This window comes from Canis lupus, chromosome 31, assembly GCF_048164855.1.
Source record: "Canis lupus baileyi chromosome 31, mCanLup2.hap1, whole genome shotgun sequence".
Taxonomy (NCBI): domain Eukaryota; kingdom Metazoa; phylum Chordata; class Mammalia; order Carnivora; family Canidae; genus Canis; species Canis lupus.
In genome coordinates, this window is record NC_132868.1 from 40,912,704 (window position 1) to 40,929,036 (window position 16,333).

The 16,333-nt window shown below is 38.7% G+C and overlaps 1 protein-coding gene across 5 annotated transcripts in view; it reads left to right on the forward strand.

Annotated features, from left to right (window-relative positions):
* The window catches only part of NAALADL2 (N-acetylated alpha-linked acidic dipeptidase like 2), an 880,805-nt gene that overhangs the window by 556,367 nt on the left and 308,105 nt on the right, over nt 1–16,333 (forward strand). For all 5 annotated transcript variants that reach the window (XM_072808120.1, XM_072808121.1, XM_072808122.1 and 2 more), the window contains exon 6: nt 5,049–5,192. In XM_072808120.1, the coding sequence (XP_072664221.1) occupies nt 5,049–5,192 (144 nt within the window). The remainder of the gene's footprint in view (nt 1–5,048; nt 5,193–16,333) is intronic.

Below are 16,333 nucleotides of genomic sequence, written 5' to 3' on the forward strand. Positions count from 1 at the left end.
GGTTGTTCAGGTGTAGTAGATGGGATGACAATACTGGCAGAGTGAAATCATTTATATATTACATTTCACAGAATGAGTCAGTGATGAAGTCCAACGTGGGACTCTACATCCTGTTTCCTCTTTCTACCACATGCATGTGGTATTGTGTCAGGGATTGGATTATTTATGGCACGGGAGGATATGGATCTTTATCGGGATTGCAACGAGTGTATAAAGTGAAGAGGAAAACCAGCTATCTAAAATAAAAAAAAAAAAAAAAGTTAGTGTCAGTCTTTACTGAGCATAAGCAATGAACACAGGCCACAATGTCCATGCTATAATCTAGAAGTTGGAGTGCTAAAATATAAAAATAAAATAAAAATAAAAGTTGGAGTGCTAAGAGGTAATATCGACATCTTTTCCAGGTGGTGCCCTTTCCATCAAGGCACATCAACTACCTGATTTTCTTTTTCTTTCTTCCTTTCTTTCTTTCTTTCTTTCTTTCTTTCTTTCTTTCTTTCTTTCTTTCTTTCTTTCTTTTTCTTTCTTTCTTCTTTCTTCTTTCCTTTCTTTATTCTCTTCTTTCTTCTTTCTTTCTTTCTTTCTTTCTCTTTCTTCTTCTTTCTTTCTTTCTTCTTTCTTTTTCTATCTATCTACTTGATTTTCAACACATACCGTATAGCTCATAAGTGTGCTTTAGAATATAAACAGATAAAAATGGTATATGTATTTGGTTTTAATTCAAAGCCTCTTAATATTGTAAGAAACTAAAATTCTCCTCTCAGCCCTTCTTCAATAAATGAGTTAAAAAATAACATTTGTCTATAATTAATCTCAGTATACTGTAAAGTCCTGCTTTTACTATCTGCTCTTGGATGTGAACTGTTGTCAAACTTCCATTAAGCTGAAGGTGAAAAATTAATGACCCACTTCAGATATTTCAAAACTAATGCAAGTCTATTAGTCATGCAGCAAAAAATAAAATAAAATAAATCAAAGATTTAAGTATGTTCAATTAGAGTTTAGGGTTGACTCATATATAACTTTTAAATATATTATTTCATATGCTGGATAGAGCATTATAGAGAAAAAGGGAATGCAGTTATTGATTTTTTTCATTAACAAATAAATACACCTCAGATTATCTTGTTTGTAGAGATAGCCTTTTTTTTTTTTTTTTTTTTTTTACACACAAAAGGTAATTTTACAGCAAGGCTGACTAGTTAATTGTTGGCGATAGATGGGTTTTGAAAGTTGATGTAATATGTCTGTTGTGGGAGAGTAGTGACCTGGAGAGAAAAGCACAAATGTACAGTAAGCATAGGAGTAATAAAATTATAATTTATTCCTCAGTTGTACCCTTGTTCCATCTTCAGGGCATTCAGAAAACCTGTGGGACAGTGGCATCGAAACTATTTTTCAAAGAATTGCTGATCCTGTTGTGTTCCTGGCCTTGTGCTAGGCGTTGTGTGTCTTGCAATGATGAAGACTTGGTGTTTGTCTTCAAGGAACTTAGAGTTTAAAGAGGAAAAACACAGTGATTAAAGTGATAAGTATGAAATGTAATGACAATGTTAATTAGAAATGAAAAAACTACCAAAAAAAAGTGCAGAAATATCAGATAGAGAACTGAGGGCAACAGAGAAAGCGTCTTACAGAAAGTGACTTCTGAGTTGGGTTTTATTTTTTATTTATTTTATTTTATTTTAATTAATTAATTAATTGATTAATTGATTATTTTCTGAGTTGGGTTTTAAAGGAAGGGTATGGTTTCGACATGTGTGATGCATGAGAAGAGCCAGTGAAGTGGAAGGGGCAGCTTTAGCAACAACAGGGACGAGGCCCATCACAGAATATGTGGTGTTAGCATAATACGTATAGAGACGAATGATGGGAAATCGTGTTCAAAATATAAAGTGTGAGATTGTGAAGAGCCTTGAATGGCAAACTAAAGAGTTCAGGATTTGATCTGGGGAGAGGTGAGATCATGCAGCCTTCTAAGAAGTTTCATTTGTGTTGATAATGTATCAGCATTTAACATCCATGAGATCAAAATGACTGATTACACACTTCTCATAAATACTGTTTCATGTCCCACGTAGACCTGGAATCCTGAAAGTGATGGCCGAGGGAGAAAATACAGGTGGGAGTAGGATGGCTCATATCAGGGCTTGCCAGCTGGTGTGCTGAGGGACGCCGTCTACCCCACAATGGCCCCGGGTGCAACCTGGAGCCGCAGAGACTCTGGGCCGGTCACTTGGGGGCTGACAGCAGCTCCCTGGAGGTGTGAGTGTTCCCTTGGGTTTCTCTCAGTGGGTGGAATGGCTACTAGCCCCTGGTGCCCTGGGAGCCCTGCAGGGCCTGGCTCACGGGCCTACACTGCACAGTCGCACAGGCCCCACTCGGAAGGGCCCACACTTGATTTAATGCTCTGCTCTTACCGTCTTGGAATTCTTCATGCCTTTTGAACAAGAAGTCCCCTGTTGTCGTTTTGCTCTGGGCCCCGCAAAATATGCAGCCGCTGTGGTACCATGACCTGAAACTGGCTGGGAAGCGTGAACTACACTGTGGTCGCAATGTACTCCCGTATATCCCTCTGCTCTCTTAGGGCCGCTGAATTATGCAACCAGCACTGTGCTTACATAACAAAACTGATCCTAAGCGTAAATCTTTATTATTTTTTTCTTCAAAGCCGTGACAGCTATGGCTGCCATAGGCCTAAGCTAAATACTTTTTTTTTTTTTTTTTTTTTTTTTTTTTTTTAGCTTTGTGGTTTTCCAGATGATAAATTTAAGGAAACACTCCTGTAACACACTTTCTCATTTATAATCTGCCTCTTGGAGCCTGGATACCAGTGTGGTTGAGCTCTGCACCCCCTGCAGTCTTATCAAATTAAATTCTGAGAAAAACCTTTGGCAATCATTTTCCCTAATAAAAGTTCTGAAAAATAAAGCTTTGTGTTCACAGACATTTTGGCTGCTTAAGAGAATCATTCCGTTGTGTATTTCCTCTCTGAGTCTGTACTAAGCACTGTTTTTGTTTATTCTCTCCTTTCTCTTTACTCTGAGTGCTTGCGGACTTTTCTTTCACCTGTATTACCATAGTTTTCTCTCCTTATTTTTATTTGATTTTTGTTTTTCTCCAAGTTATTGTTGGATGTATTCAAATAATTCTACAAAGGTTAATGTAAAAAGCTCTCATCTTAAAAAAAAAAAAAAAAAAGCACACACACACACAAAACTCATCTTCTCCCCTCCTTCCCTGTTTTTCTTTTCTCTTTCCCCTCTCTCCCAAAGGCAAACACTCAATTTCTTTCAGTGTTTTCAGTTGTTCCCGACATTTTATATTTACCTCTCTGTCTCTCAAAATCATATTTATGAGTTGAATTCATTTTTTTTTTCCATATTAATCACTACTACCACTATGGAAGATAAAGATTTATTTTGCTCTCAAAGTCTCCACAGGCCCTTTTAACCCTGACTTGTGCCCTTTTCCCATTATTTTCCAAAAGAGTATCATTTGTGTGTGTGTTAAATAGTCATTATTTATATTATAATGACTACGTAAATATTATTCATACTGTACAATGATTACATTTCTTTCTCGAACAACTTTTTGCTCCCTTTGAAGCTAAAGATTGTCTAATTCTTAGATTCTTATTTTTCTATGTATCTAGATGTTCCTCCCATGCTAACTCTCTGATCTCTACTGCAATATTCTCTCAATCCAGTAGAATGTATCTAGTTTTTCCGTTTCTTTTGTCTTCCTGGAGACCTCTTTCCTTGAACCTCCGGACCCCCTTGCTTCTTATTCTTATAAGCTCTGGTGCATGTGTGCCATTCTAGGATTGTCCTTGGCTGAGGGGGCCTACTTAAGAATGGCAAAGTTGAGTGGATTTGAAGCTGTGTATATGGATGAGTGTTATTCACTGATGGATATTGACATAGAAGGTCTTTGGCGAGTTGTTTTCTTGGTGGACTTCCAGATTTTTAGTATTTTTCTATAGTTGTCATTGACCTGGCCATATTTACTCCAATTGGATTTCCTATTGCCGTACCTGGAAGGAAGGATTCTGGGCACCATAAAACGGTAAAACATTTGAAGAGTCTCTGCAATTATAAGACCATCCTATTTTATTTTATTTTATTTTATTTTATTTTATTTTATTTTATTTATTTATTTATTTTATTTTAAAGACTTTATTTATTTATTCATGAGAAGCATGGAGAGGAGAGAGAGAGGCAGAGACCCAGGCAGAGGGAGAAGCAGGCTCCCTGCAGGGAGCCCGACATGGGGCTTGATCCCGGGACTCTAGGATCACACCCTGGGCCGAAGGCGGCGCTAAACTGCTGAGCCACCCGGGCTGCCCAAGACCATCCCATTTTAAATAGGAGACCCCTTCCTCATCACCCCCATCACTGTGTCTGGTGTCTCCTTCCCTGTGCAGCATCCCACTTTTACTCCTCTGAGGCAGTCGGGAAGGAACAGACACTCTTCTGACTGATGGCATGAATGAGGATTTGAGGAGAGATACCTTCATAATCAGAATTTCATCAAATCCTCCTGTTTTCCTCCTCTTTTGCCCATATTTTAATAGGTAGGCGCTGTGGCCGGTTCCTAAGCCGTTCTGGGTTGTGTGGTACAAACTGCATTGCTTCTCAGCTTACCCTCTGCTGCTTAGATTGTGGTCGTCTGGGGTCTGTTACATCAGTTGACACTTACGCGTCTGCTTTCCAGCTTTTAGAATCTTACTGCTGTTATTGCCCCTTCTCTTTTATCAACCCATGTGGGTTTATGCTTTTTTATTCCTTTGTTGTCATTTCAGTGGAGTTCTACGGGAGAATGGAGGTAGGTGCATGTGTCCACTCTGCCATCGTTAACCAGGATACGTAACAGTGTTTGGACTGAAGTATGTCAAGGCCTCTTGTAGAGTAGAACTAGGGAATAAACAAAGGAACTCAAATAAGCACACGGGTCATATTTTAAATACTTATTAACAAAAAACTTCTCTTCAAGTGTTTTTAATTTCGGTTTGCTAACAGGTCTGTTCCCTTGTCTTTTGAATCCAGATGGAAGCTTTAGGCAAAACCGAGCAAACCTCACGTCTCTGCTAGTGCAGCCCGTCTCAGCATCTCTCGTTGCAAAACTGATCTCTTCACCAAACAGCAGAACCAAAACTGGTGTCTGTAGCCCTCTAGAGCTTCCAAATAATGGTAAAGTATTTCATGTCTTTCTGTGTATTTTGTAGTTTTTGTAAGGACCATGATCATTTTTAATCCCTTAGATTGACATGTTTAGAATTGTTCCTTAAAAAAAAACTATTCCTTTGTGATGAGGTGAGCACTTATTTCTCATCTGTGGCTCTTTAAGAGACGTTTTCAGAACATAATTTTGATAAAGACTGAGAGTTCGTCAAACTGAGAGATCAAAAAAAAAAAAAAGGGGGGGGGAGCATTTTAAACCACAACAAAGGAAAGCAGCTTTACAAATAAAGCATTTTGTGCATTCATGAAAATCTGCTTAACATAGCTTCCTCGTTTCAGCTTCAGCAGTCTTGTTGGCTGCCAAGATTCAGTGGATAGCAGTCAGCTATCTGGGGTATGAAGTCTTTTAGTAGAAAGCATTAAAGCCTAATTCCTGCGATTGACTGAAAAATCCCCGTGTCTTTACGCATCATCGCCCGAGAGATGCCTCTTGTACTGCAGGGTGGTTTGTCAGGCCTTGTTGGAACACAACGGATAAAACTGAAGTAGTTAAGCTACCTGTGGTGGGGTGCAAGCCACAGGCTGCATCTTATTTCTGCCTCCAGCCTCGGCATTACAGTCCTAAAGCAGAGACTCTCTTTACATATTGTTAAATTCGTATCTAGCGGTTGTAAAATTCAACACCAGGACTGGGGTTTTGTGTCCAGACCTGGAGGTTCAACGACCCATGTTTTATCTCATCTGCTTTTCTCTTGACAACAAAAGCATTCCAAAAAATGTTTTGAACACACCTAAACACACACACACACACACACACACACACACACACACACACATACCTGAATCCATACAGGCTTGTCCTCTGTTAGAGACACACATGTACTTTTTAAAGTCCTATCGATTGAGTGCCTCCAAAACTGATTATTGATCGAACAACTAGGAAATAGAGAAAACAATGATGAGTGTAGATCCTCAAAGCAGGAAGGGAGACTTTGAGAAGCTTTTTGTTTTGTTTTGTTTTTATCGTCTTTTATTCGGAGCCCTACAAATTGACCATGGGCTCTATTTGTTAAAATATGTAAAGAACATTTCATAATACTTTGGTTCTGAGGAAAACACTGGACTTCTGAAAGACCAAATTTAAGACCAGAGTTAATTAATTGATTGATTCCTCCAATTAATATTCAGAGACCCTGCTGTGGTCCAGCCATTGTCCTGCCCTTCATGAGCCAACAGCATGCATGGGAGCTCCATGGCCTCATGCATCACCGCCTTGCTGGAGGCCGCTACCTGATCTACAGACACCCTTCTAGCTAAGCTTCTAGTGTCTCAAGTTGATCTGAGAATCAAGTTATGCTCTGTGTCTCAGTACTTCTGCATACTGTGAAATATTATATTAGCCATTGTCTTTCTCAGCAAAGAATTATATCGATTTCCTCCACAATATGTTAAATATCTGTATAATAATGGCATAGCTGGGCAAAATGGCAGATTTTGCTGTATCTATCCACAGATATATCTTCACAGTAAGTCACAACATGTATAAAGCTTGGAAGAAAAATTGAAATATACCCTGAAATCTGTTTACAACTCCATTGTTAAAAAACAAAACAAAACAAAAACAAGATACATGCTTTCTAAGGAATTAAGCCACATCAGGTTTCCTTATGGATATAGTAGCTTATTACTGTTTTTAGACAGTAATTAAATTAAGGTACATGTGTAAATTGAGAAGATATTTCATGTTATAATGGGTACTCCTTTCATCATCTTTTTAAATACAGGGTATTATATTTAGATTTCCCAAATAGTGATGGAGCAGTCTGAACCAAGTTATTAAATTTAAACTAGTCTTAAATGTAGAATAATGAGACAGTATTATTTGGGTAATAATACTCATGATACAGCCAAGATAATTAATTAACTTTTAAGTTTTCTCATAAACACGTAAGTATAGCATTTGCTCATTATGATACGTATAGGGATGGTACATGAAAAGGATGCAGAATGAAGTGCTATATTTTGGGGAAATAAGAGCAATGCTTACAGTTTATGGAATAAAAAATTAATTACAAACATATTATAATTATATTTTACTGTTGAATTTTCTTAGTCTTGAACCTTAGTGTAGGAAAATCTTCACCGAGAAGTTAGCCAAGAGCACATTAAAAATATGTGTTCAGATCAACTAATCATCTTACCCGTTTAATCCTTTGTATACACCAAATCCAAATTGTCAGATAAGAGTATAGCAGAATTGACCTATCATCTTTGCTTTCTTAGCATCCATTTGCCCCAACCCCTCTTTGAATCGTTGCCAACATTTCCCAGCAAGATAGTGTGGATAGGTTTGGCCACATCCCAAGCTCTAGAAATAGATCCTCATTAGCTCAAGCCTATTGGTACATTACATCAACCATATTATGATGGTTGGTTCAAGGATGATCTTAGCCAAACAGCGCCAGGACTCAATTTCTGGAATTTATTTGTAGCAATGACTCACTTTAACACTATAGCTGAACAAAAAAACCTGTAACCTCAGGATCTCATGGTAACCCTGTCAGGACCTTGAGAGTATAGCCTACCTGAAAATGGAACCAACACAAAGAAAGTACAGATGAATAATGGGAGGAGAAACAGAGAGAGAGAGACAGAGAGAGACAGAGAGAGAGAGAGAAAACCTTCTCCACATCAAGTGAGCCCTAAAGCTTTGTCTGTAGCCAAACCTACTGAACTGGCCATATATGAGTCAACACACCCTACCTTCATATTTGTTAGTCAATCTATGTTGGATTTTTAGTTTCTTGCAACAGAAAGCTACCTAACTGAAACAGACCATAAAACTTAAACTAAATGAAGGCATTAGATATCAGCATTCATAAAATACGTGAGATACGTTGAGTAAAAGGAACTGGAGAGCAGAATATTTATATGAAAATTCCTGGGAGAACTAAAAATTGTGTGAGGAATAGAAAAAGAAGCAGGAAAAAAAGGTCTTGCATATATATGTATACATGCATATATTGATATATAACATATAGATAATTGCATATTGGCTATATTTTATTTTCCACAGTCTTCTCTTCTATTTATCTATTTCCAATTTCCAATCTCTATTATGTTATCAAACTTAGTCTCTGAGAATCAACCAAAACATGGAAATTTGAATTTTCAGTTATCAGTCAGAGTTTGTGGTTAAAAACGATGAATATAGTGGGAAACGGAGAGAAGGAAGTTTAAGATCCATTAACTTAAGACAAAAAATTTAAATTAATCAACTTAAAATAATGAAGGTAGGGTGTGTTGACTCATATATGGCCAGTTCAAACATATGAATGTTTGATGGATCACTTTTGATGAATAGAAAAGTGACTATTTCTGTGTTGCATAAAAATTAATGTCATCACATAAGTAAACTTGGATCATCTCTTCAAATGGATATATATATTATATTAATATATATTAATATATATGGAATATATATAAAATTGTGAACAGGATATATATTTCCTATATATAAAATATATTTCCATGTTCACAATTTTACATGTTCTTTGATGAAAATCACTTTAATTAGAATAATATAGTGACACTGTCAGTTATAATTTTTACATATTTCAAATGTCTTTTGAAGGTTTGTACTTCTAATTTGTTAACAGCCTCTTAAAAGTGTTCATTATTACCATCCCAAGCAGAGATTTAAAAAGACGTATTGAGCGTACTGTCCAAAATTTTAGGTTATACTAAAATTTTTTGGCAAGTGGCAAATTTTAGCTTTTCATGAAATATTTGTTAACGAGAAATGTTAGGACAGTTGAATTCAGCATTATTTTTTTGTTACATATGAAACTAACCAACCTGTTCAGAATAGCCTGTGAGAAGATCCCAGGGTCCATTATGTTAGTCTGGTGGTTAAAGAGTGTCTTGGTAGATACGTCAGGAAGATAATGGAGTGATATGGAAATGATATGATATGGCCCTTATTGGCCCTGTAAAAGGGGGTTCCTCAGTAGGCCTAAAATATGTATAAGAGAATTGCAAACTTGTTGTAGGGAAAGGTAAGCCTTAATGACTTCCAGCGCCAAATCTGAGAAATATATCCAGAGCATGCAAACATTTTAATTTGCGTAGACAACTTCTATATGGCACACAGAGATACAGTGGCCACTTTTTATTCCCAAAATTTAGTGAGCTAGAATACGTTTACACTCAAGGGTCATGACGGATGTTAGGAGGCACTAAACTGCAACGGTGACACCCCAGTGCTATGGCTCTTCCAGCAGCCGGTTGCGCAGTGAACCGAGGAGTCTGAGCTGGAGGCTGATAAGAGAGGAATCCGTAGAACTGAAGATCAGCCTTCGTGAGCTGCCAGTCTGAAGTCCCCGGACAAAAGGGGAAAAAAAGCTTCAGAAATGACTTTGAAGGACGACTCATCAAGGGTCTTAAGCAGAGTGAACATAGGTGGGAAACCTATTGTCCAAAGTCCATAGACAGTACAGTCAGTCCTCTGTGTCCTGGGGAGTGCAGGTGGGGTTTACCAAGGGTGACACAGATCTGTCTTCGCCCAGAGCGTCTCACGTTGCCAGCCTTCTGTCTTGACAGTTGTGATTTTCAGGGACGATTCAACTTAGAATCAATCTGGGGTTGTGTTTGTTTGTTAAAAGACCTATAGACAACCTGGGGTGGACACTCTGAGGTAGGATTACTTTTAACAAGTGTTTTCCAATCTCCAATGTTCCTCAGCAATTTTTTTATACTTTCTGATATCCTCTTCACATCGCTTCTCAAGTACCTGTCACTTCTTTCCAATTACAGACGCTTCGGCTAAACTTTGTGGTTTATGTATGTGATTTACTCCAGGAGAGCGCGCCCTGTCTTTACAGTTTGATGATCCTTTTTGTGGCAATGGACTGATGATCCCTCAGTGCCTTTGTGGTTCCATATCCAATATTTCTCCCTATCACTCTATTTAGTATTTAGTATTTTCCAAACATGTCTTCAGGGCTGTGTCTCTAAGTTTGTAAAGCCTCAGTATCCTTTAAAGCTCCAGGCAAATGCCATACTCTTCCGAGTTGGAAGTAGCACCTCCTGACTCTCTCCACCATGCTCCAGGCACTTGGATGCTGGAAGAAGAATAGCAGATCCTTCCAAGCTGCAGTTTTCATTAGAATGTGTTGGTTTTGCTCTACTTCTATGTGGTTCTTCTATGTCTCTCTTATTGCCCAGTGTCCTAGGAGTATGTGAGGGTGTGTGCACCGTGTGGTGTCAGCTGTAGAGCTCTATACACGTCCATTGAAGCTAGGAACCCTAACACGACATTCAGATATTCTTATTATTAGTGTTAAAGTCTCCTTCTTATGTACACATTTGTCTATTTTATCTTGTAGTTCTGTCCATTTTTGATTCATACATTTTAAGGTCATTTCTTGGATGTTTTTTTATTTATTTATTTATTTATTTATTTATTTAAAGATTTTATTTATTTATTCATGAGAGACACACAGGGAGAGAGGCAGAGACACAGGCAGAGGGAGAAGCAGGTCCCTGCGGGGAGCCCGATGCGGGACTCGATCCTGGGACCCCCAGATCATGACCTGAGCCGAAGGCGGACACTCAACCACTGAGCCACCCAGGGGTCCCTTCTTAGATAAATCCAAATACATCATATCTTCCTGGTTAGTTGAAACATTCATCATATGGAGTGATCTCTTTTATATTTATAATGGTTGTCTTAGATTTGATTGGGTTTGGCACGCCTGGGTGGTGGCTCAGTTGGTTAAGTGTCTGCCTGTGGCTCAGGCTATGATCCTGGGTCCTGGGATCCAGCCCGGTGTTGGGCTCCCTGCCGAGCAGAGAGTCTGCTTCCCCGTCTCCCTCTACCTTCCCCACCCCTGCTTGTGCTCTCTCTCATGTAAATAATAACTTAAAAAAATAATTTGGCTTGATATTAATTTAGACTCACTAGCTTGTTATTGTGTTAGTTTCTTTATGGTATATCTTTTTATTTTTTAGCATCCAACTTTCTACATATTTCTCTTTTAGCATCTCTTCTTAATAACAACTACTTTGTATTTTTTTTAAAAGTAAATTCTACTTAGCTCACAATCCTGAGATCAAGAGTCACATGCTTTACCAACTGAGCCTGTTAGACGCCCTACAACTAATTTGTATTTTAAATACGATCTGATTATCTCTTAGCAGAAAGCTCTAGTCCATTACATTTAATGTGATTATTAATGTATTTATACTTACTTATATATTCTTTTCATCTTAATTTGGATTTCTTCTTTGTACCACATATTATGTTTTCCTTTTATTTCTCTCTTTATATTAAGATTATTTTTGTCATTATATTTTTCCCTTTATTATTTTAGAAGCTATATATAGTTCTTTGTATTCTTTTAGAGTTACCCAGAATTATAGCTTTTTCAAGATTGCTTTTCTTGTTTCGTTCCATGCCAGGTAACTTTCATCACCATCTCTTGGATAGGAGAGGGGAGTGCAGTCATTTAGAACTCTACTTTGTAAGGAACAATCTCTTTTTGGAACTACCTTCTCTCCAACGTGGGCAGGCCCAGGGCTTTTTCTTCTAAACTTTGCATCTCATAAGGCCATCAAGATTAAGAGATTTTCCAGCTTCAGTAAATTCCCTCAAGTTGAAAACAGCTTTATTGTTTTGCTTATCTGTGTTCCTGTCACAACTTAAGTTTTGACCTAGTAATTCTTTACCTTCTAGTTCTTAGATGCTGTTAACAAGATTCGTTTTGTGTTTTATTCAGCATTGTAAAGCACTTTCAGTGGGAAAGTTGGCCTGAATATCCTAGTCTGTCCTAATACTATAAAAGAAATTCTTCTCCTCAGCATCTATTTTTTTCCTGGCAACACATATAGATGACTCAGTAAATATACCTAAGTCAGTCAACATATAAATCAGGTTACCATCAGGAAATCGATGACACCCACACCAAAAATGGCAATCCGTGGGAGTTTGGCCAAGGGCCTATGCGTAATTGTAAATAGGTAAAGGGGAATAGAAAAGGGATGGTGAGAGGCACCTGGTGAGTTCAACTGGTTAAGCAGCAGATTCTTGATTTTTGGCTCAGGTGATGATCTCAGGGTTCTTACATCAAGTCCCGTTGGGCTTCACACTCAGTACGGAGTCTGCTTGTGATGCTCTCTCTCTCTTGCTTTCTCTACCCATCCTCTGCTCACTCACTCTCTCTCTCTCTCTCTCACTCTAAAATAAATAAATCTTAAAAGAAAGAAAAAGGGATGGTGAACCACCCCGAGGCTAGTAATTGTTACTACCTGTAAACCTAAAAGCCCAAGAAGGGAGAGTAGTTTCGGAAACTAACAAGTCCTCAGGGGGTAGGAGAGGGCAGTGTGACAGGAGCCCTGGCTTTCAGTCAAGGAGTGCAGTCATTGCCAGCAAGTGACCGGCAGGGAGGGTAATGGAATGCACGTACTCTAATCTTTCTCTTATTCAACCTGCTGATCACGTATCAATGTCTTCTCTTGGCTAAACTCAACCTAAAGCCAAGAACAGAAGAGCCCGGTAGATGTTCTCCGTAGAGGTAGAGGCCAGCTCCTTGGGACACAGAGCTAGGTGAAGGGTGAAAATAGATCTAGATGGAAATGTGGGAAATATGCAGTACTAGGCTAGTGTTGCAGATGAGGAGTCTACTGACAAATCTGATAATTTGTGATTTGTGGAGTGGTTTGGTAGAAAGATGTAGAAACTCTGTTGATCAGTTTTCACTCTTAGAAGGGATATAAAAAAGGTAAGTTATTTTTTCCTGAGTTTCATATTCTTTAAAACATCTTCCTACTTAGGTAATTTTGCTAATTGAAAATAATAATATTAAACTTTATTTTTTTTTTCCAAAATGCATGCAGGTTCATAAGAATACACACATACGTGTGTGTGTGTGTGTGTGTGTGTGTGTGTGTGTGTGTGTAGACTCAGGGATAGCTACTAATGTGAAAAGGACCAAGCCGACAGTTTTCATTCAGTATTTGTATGCTAGTCTCACTTTTTCAGAATGAAAACTTTGCAGCACTGAAACAGATTTGGCGATTTTACTTTTCTCTTTAATTTCTATCATTACAAATCAGCTAATGTTTGCTAAGAGTTAGAAAAGAGAGATGAGTAAAAACAGAGAAGCAAATCCACACATTCTGTATTAGTCATGTTGGGCTTCCATTACAAGATACCACAGACCTGGTAGCTTAAACAACAGACATTTATTTTTCTCACACTTCTGAAGGCTGGGAACTCCAAGCTCACGGTGCCAGAAAATTTGCTTTCTGGTGAGAGCTCTCTTGCTGGCTTGCAGACGGCTGCCTTCTCTGTGTCCTCACATGGACTTTTCTCTGCGCACACAGAAGCAGAGGGAGAACCCTGTGGTGTTTCTCTCTCTTTTTTATAAGGACTCTAGTCCTATCAGATGAAATTCCCACCCTTGAGACCTCATTTAACCTGAATTATCTCCTGAAAGGCCGTATCTCCAAATGCAGCTATGGTGGGGGCCAGGGCTTCAACATGTGATTTTGAAGAGAAACAGCTCAGTCCAGAACATATTCCTCCCACCCAGTAATTACCAGTATCAAAACCTAGTTTAAATCCTTCTGGATTTATATATACACATTTGGAGGTTTTGTGTTGTTTTGTTTTGTTTTGTTTGTTTTAACCAAAAGGAGATCATACTATACATATTATTTTGAAATATGTCTATCTAATTAAATATATCCACTTTTTCATGACAGTAAACTTTACCTTATTTGATGCACAAACTATGCTGTTTTACCAGGCATCCCAATTTTTTACAGTGGGTTTATCCAAACCAAACCAGGCCTATAAATTGCATCCCTTCTAAGCTAGCATCCCTTCTAATCTAATCTAATCTAATCTAATCTAATCTAATCTAATCTAACCTCTTTTTCTTCTCTTAACACTGGGAACTTTGGAACAAGTCTGTTGTCCTGAATGTGCCCTACATTCTAGATTTGTGGAATGCTTCCTCGTGATTTTATTTAACTCGTTCCTCTGTCCCTTTTATTTTTAATAAACTTGAAATTCTTAAGGCTTCTGTTATAAAAGTCATTATTGTAATTAGTGGATAAAATGGTTGAAGAACCTTTTCTTTGGTAGTTGGTGTTATTGTCAGTATCCAGGATATGGTAAGGCGTATCACATCAGGTGAGGGGGGCCCTGGTGGATCTAGTCAGGTCTTAGGACTAGAATTTGTGCAGACTCTTATGTAGAACTCTTTTTTTTCTTCATGCATGCACAAATGGGGGAAAAGGCAGAGAGAGAGGGAAAAGCAGACTCCCTGCTGCGCTCATAGCCTGACACAGGGCTCAACCACACAACCCTGAGGTCATGACTCGAGCCAAGGTCAGACGCTAAACCTACTGAGCCACCCAGGTGCCCCTTCTGTAGAATTCTTGTGTAAGGTGATGTTCCCTGCAGGATAGACTGAAATGGAGCTCCTGAAAAAATTACAATATGGCAAGAAAAACAGCATCTGGGGCAGGGATATCAGTTTGCATCTGTTGGTGTGGGCATTCCAGTCATTTGCTGCCAGTGCATTCTGATTGGTTAGCATGTGTGCCATGTCAGTTGATCAATAATTCCCATAAGACCCTTGATCTAGTATAAGATATCAACCAATGGTATATTGGTTCAGAAAAACATTTGGCAATGGAGAGATCTCACGTGGAGAAATGGAGCACTGAGAAACCTAGACAAGCTGTGATGACATAGAATCCAGAAGCAGTTTATACTCAGATATTTAGAGAAGCAGTTGGCATTTAGGAGAGATGCTAGCGGTTTATGAAGTCCCAGCCACCAAAAGTGTGATTCTAGATTTCAGGGAAATTGAAAAACAAAGAAAACAAATCACAGCCCCCATCCTAGAAGTTCTTTTCTAGAGTCAGGCAGCTAAAAAGAGAGTCAGGTGCACAGAATGAGGCAAATAATTAAAATTAGGAATCCTAGCAAGAACTATGTTGAAGAAACCAACGACAGTTTATTTAGTGGAATTAGGATTCAGAGTTCGTTGCAACTTTTAGTCCTCAAATCTCTCCAAATGGGGATGGGACTTTTCCTAGATGCTGAGTCCCGCTTACTCACAGTGCAGGTGGAGATGAGGCTTTGTTAGCTGAGTGAAGGAGACCAGGATTGTTTTTTAAGATTTTATTTATTTATTCACAAGAGAGAGAGAGAGAGAGAGAGAGAGAGAGAAAGAGAGAAGCAGGCTCCATGCAGGGAGCCTGACGTGGGACTCGACCCCGGGTCTCCAGGATCACACCCTGGGCTGAAGGCAGGCCCTAAACCCCTGGGCCACCCGGGCTGCCCAGGAGACCAGGATTAATCGAGTCTTCACAATAGCAATGGAATATGAGACAGAATTGCCCCTGGAAAAGAATTTCTGTAGTAGGATATTTTTCTCTGCACGTGATGAAATTCAGGACTAGAGAGAGGGCAACTACTTTTAGGTCTCCTCACCCTATTTGAATACAAATGTTCTCTGAGTGGAACGCATTTTTGTCATCTTGAAATCTTTTGAACTTCACACATTAAATTTAAAGCTGCCATCAAACTTTGAAGCATGAAAGACAGAAAGCATTTGGCAAATGTGAGCTGGAAATGTTATCTTAAAGTAGCAATACACACACATGCACACACACACGCACTGACTTTTTAAATAATAAGTGACATCTAAATGTTATCCAGGATTTTCTCATTCTAAATGTTGTTTTTTTAATTTTGAAATAAATGTGAACTTCCAGCAAAGTTTCAAGATTAGCACAAATAATTTTTTTTTCTCAACTACCTGAGAGCAAACTACCACCAAGATGACCCATCACATCCGAATTCCCCCAAAAGCGGTGACATTGTCCCTGCAGACCACGCAACCATCACGATCATGAATGAAACGTGCATACGTGGCTGTCGGGTACTCACCCCGGAGGCCCCGTGCAAATCTTAGTTGTGTCAGTAATGACCTAAGTAGCAACGGGATCTAGAGTCCTGTGTTGGGAATTACCAAGTGGCCTGTTTCCTTAAATCCGGAATAGTCTCAGTCTCTGTTTGACTTTCATGGCTTTATCAATTTTGAAGCTTACATGCCAGCTACCTGTAGAAT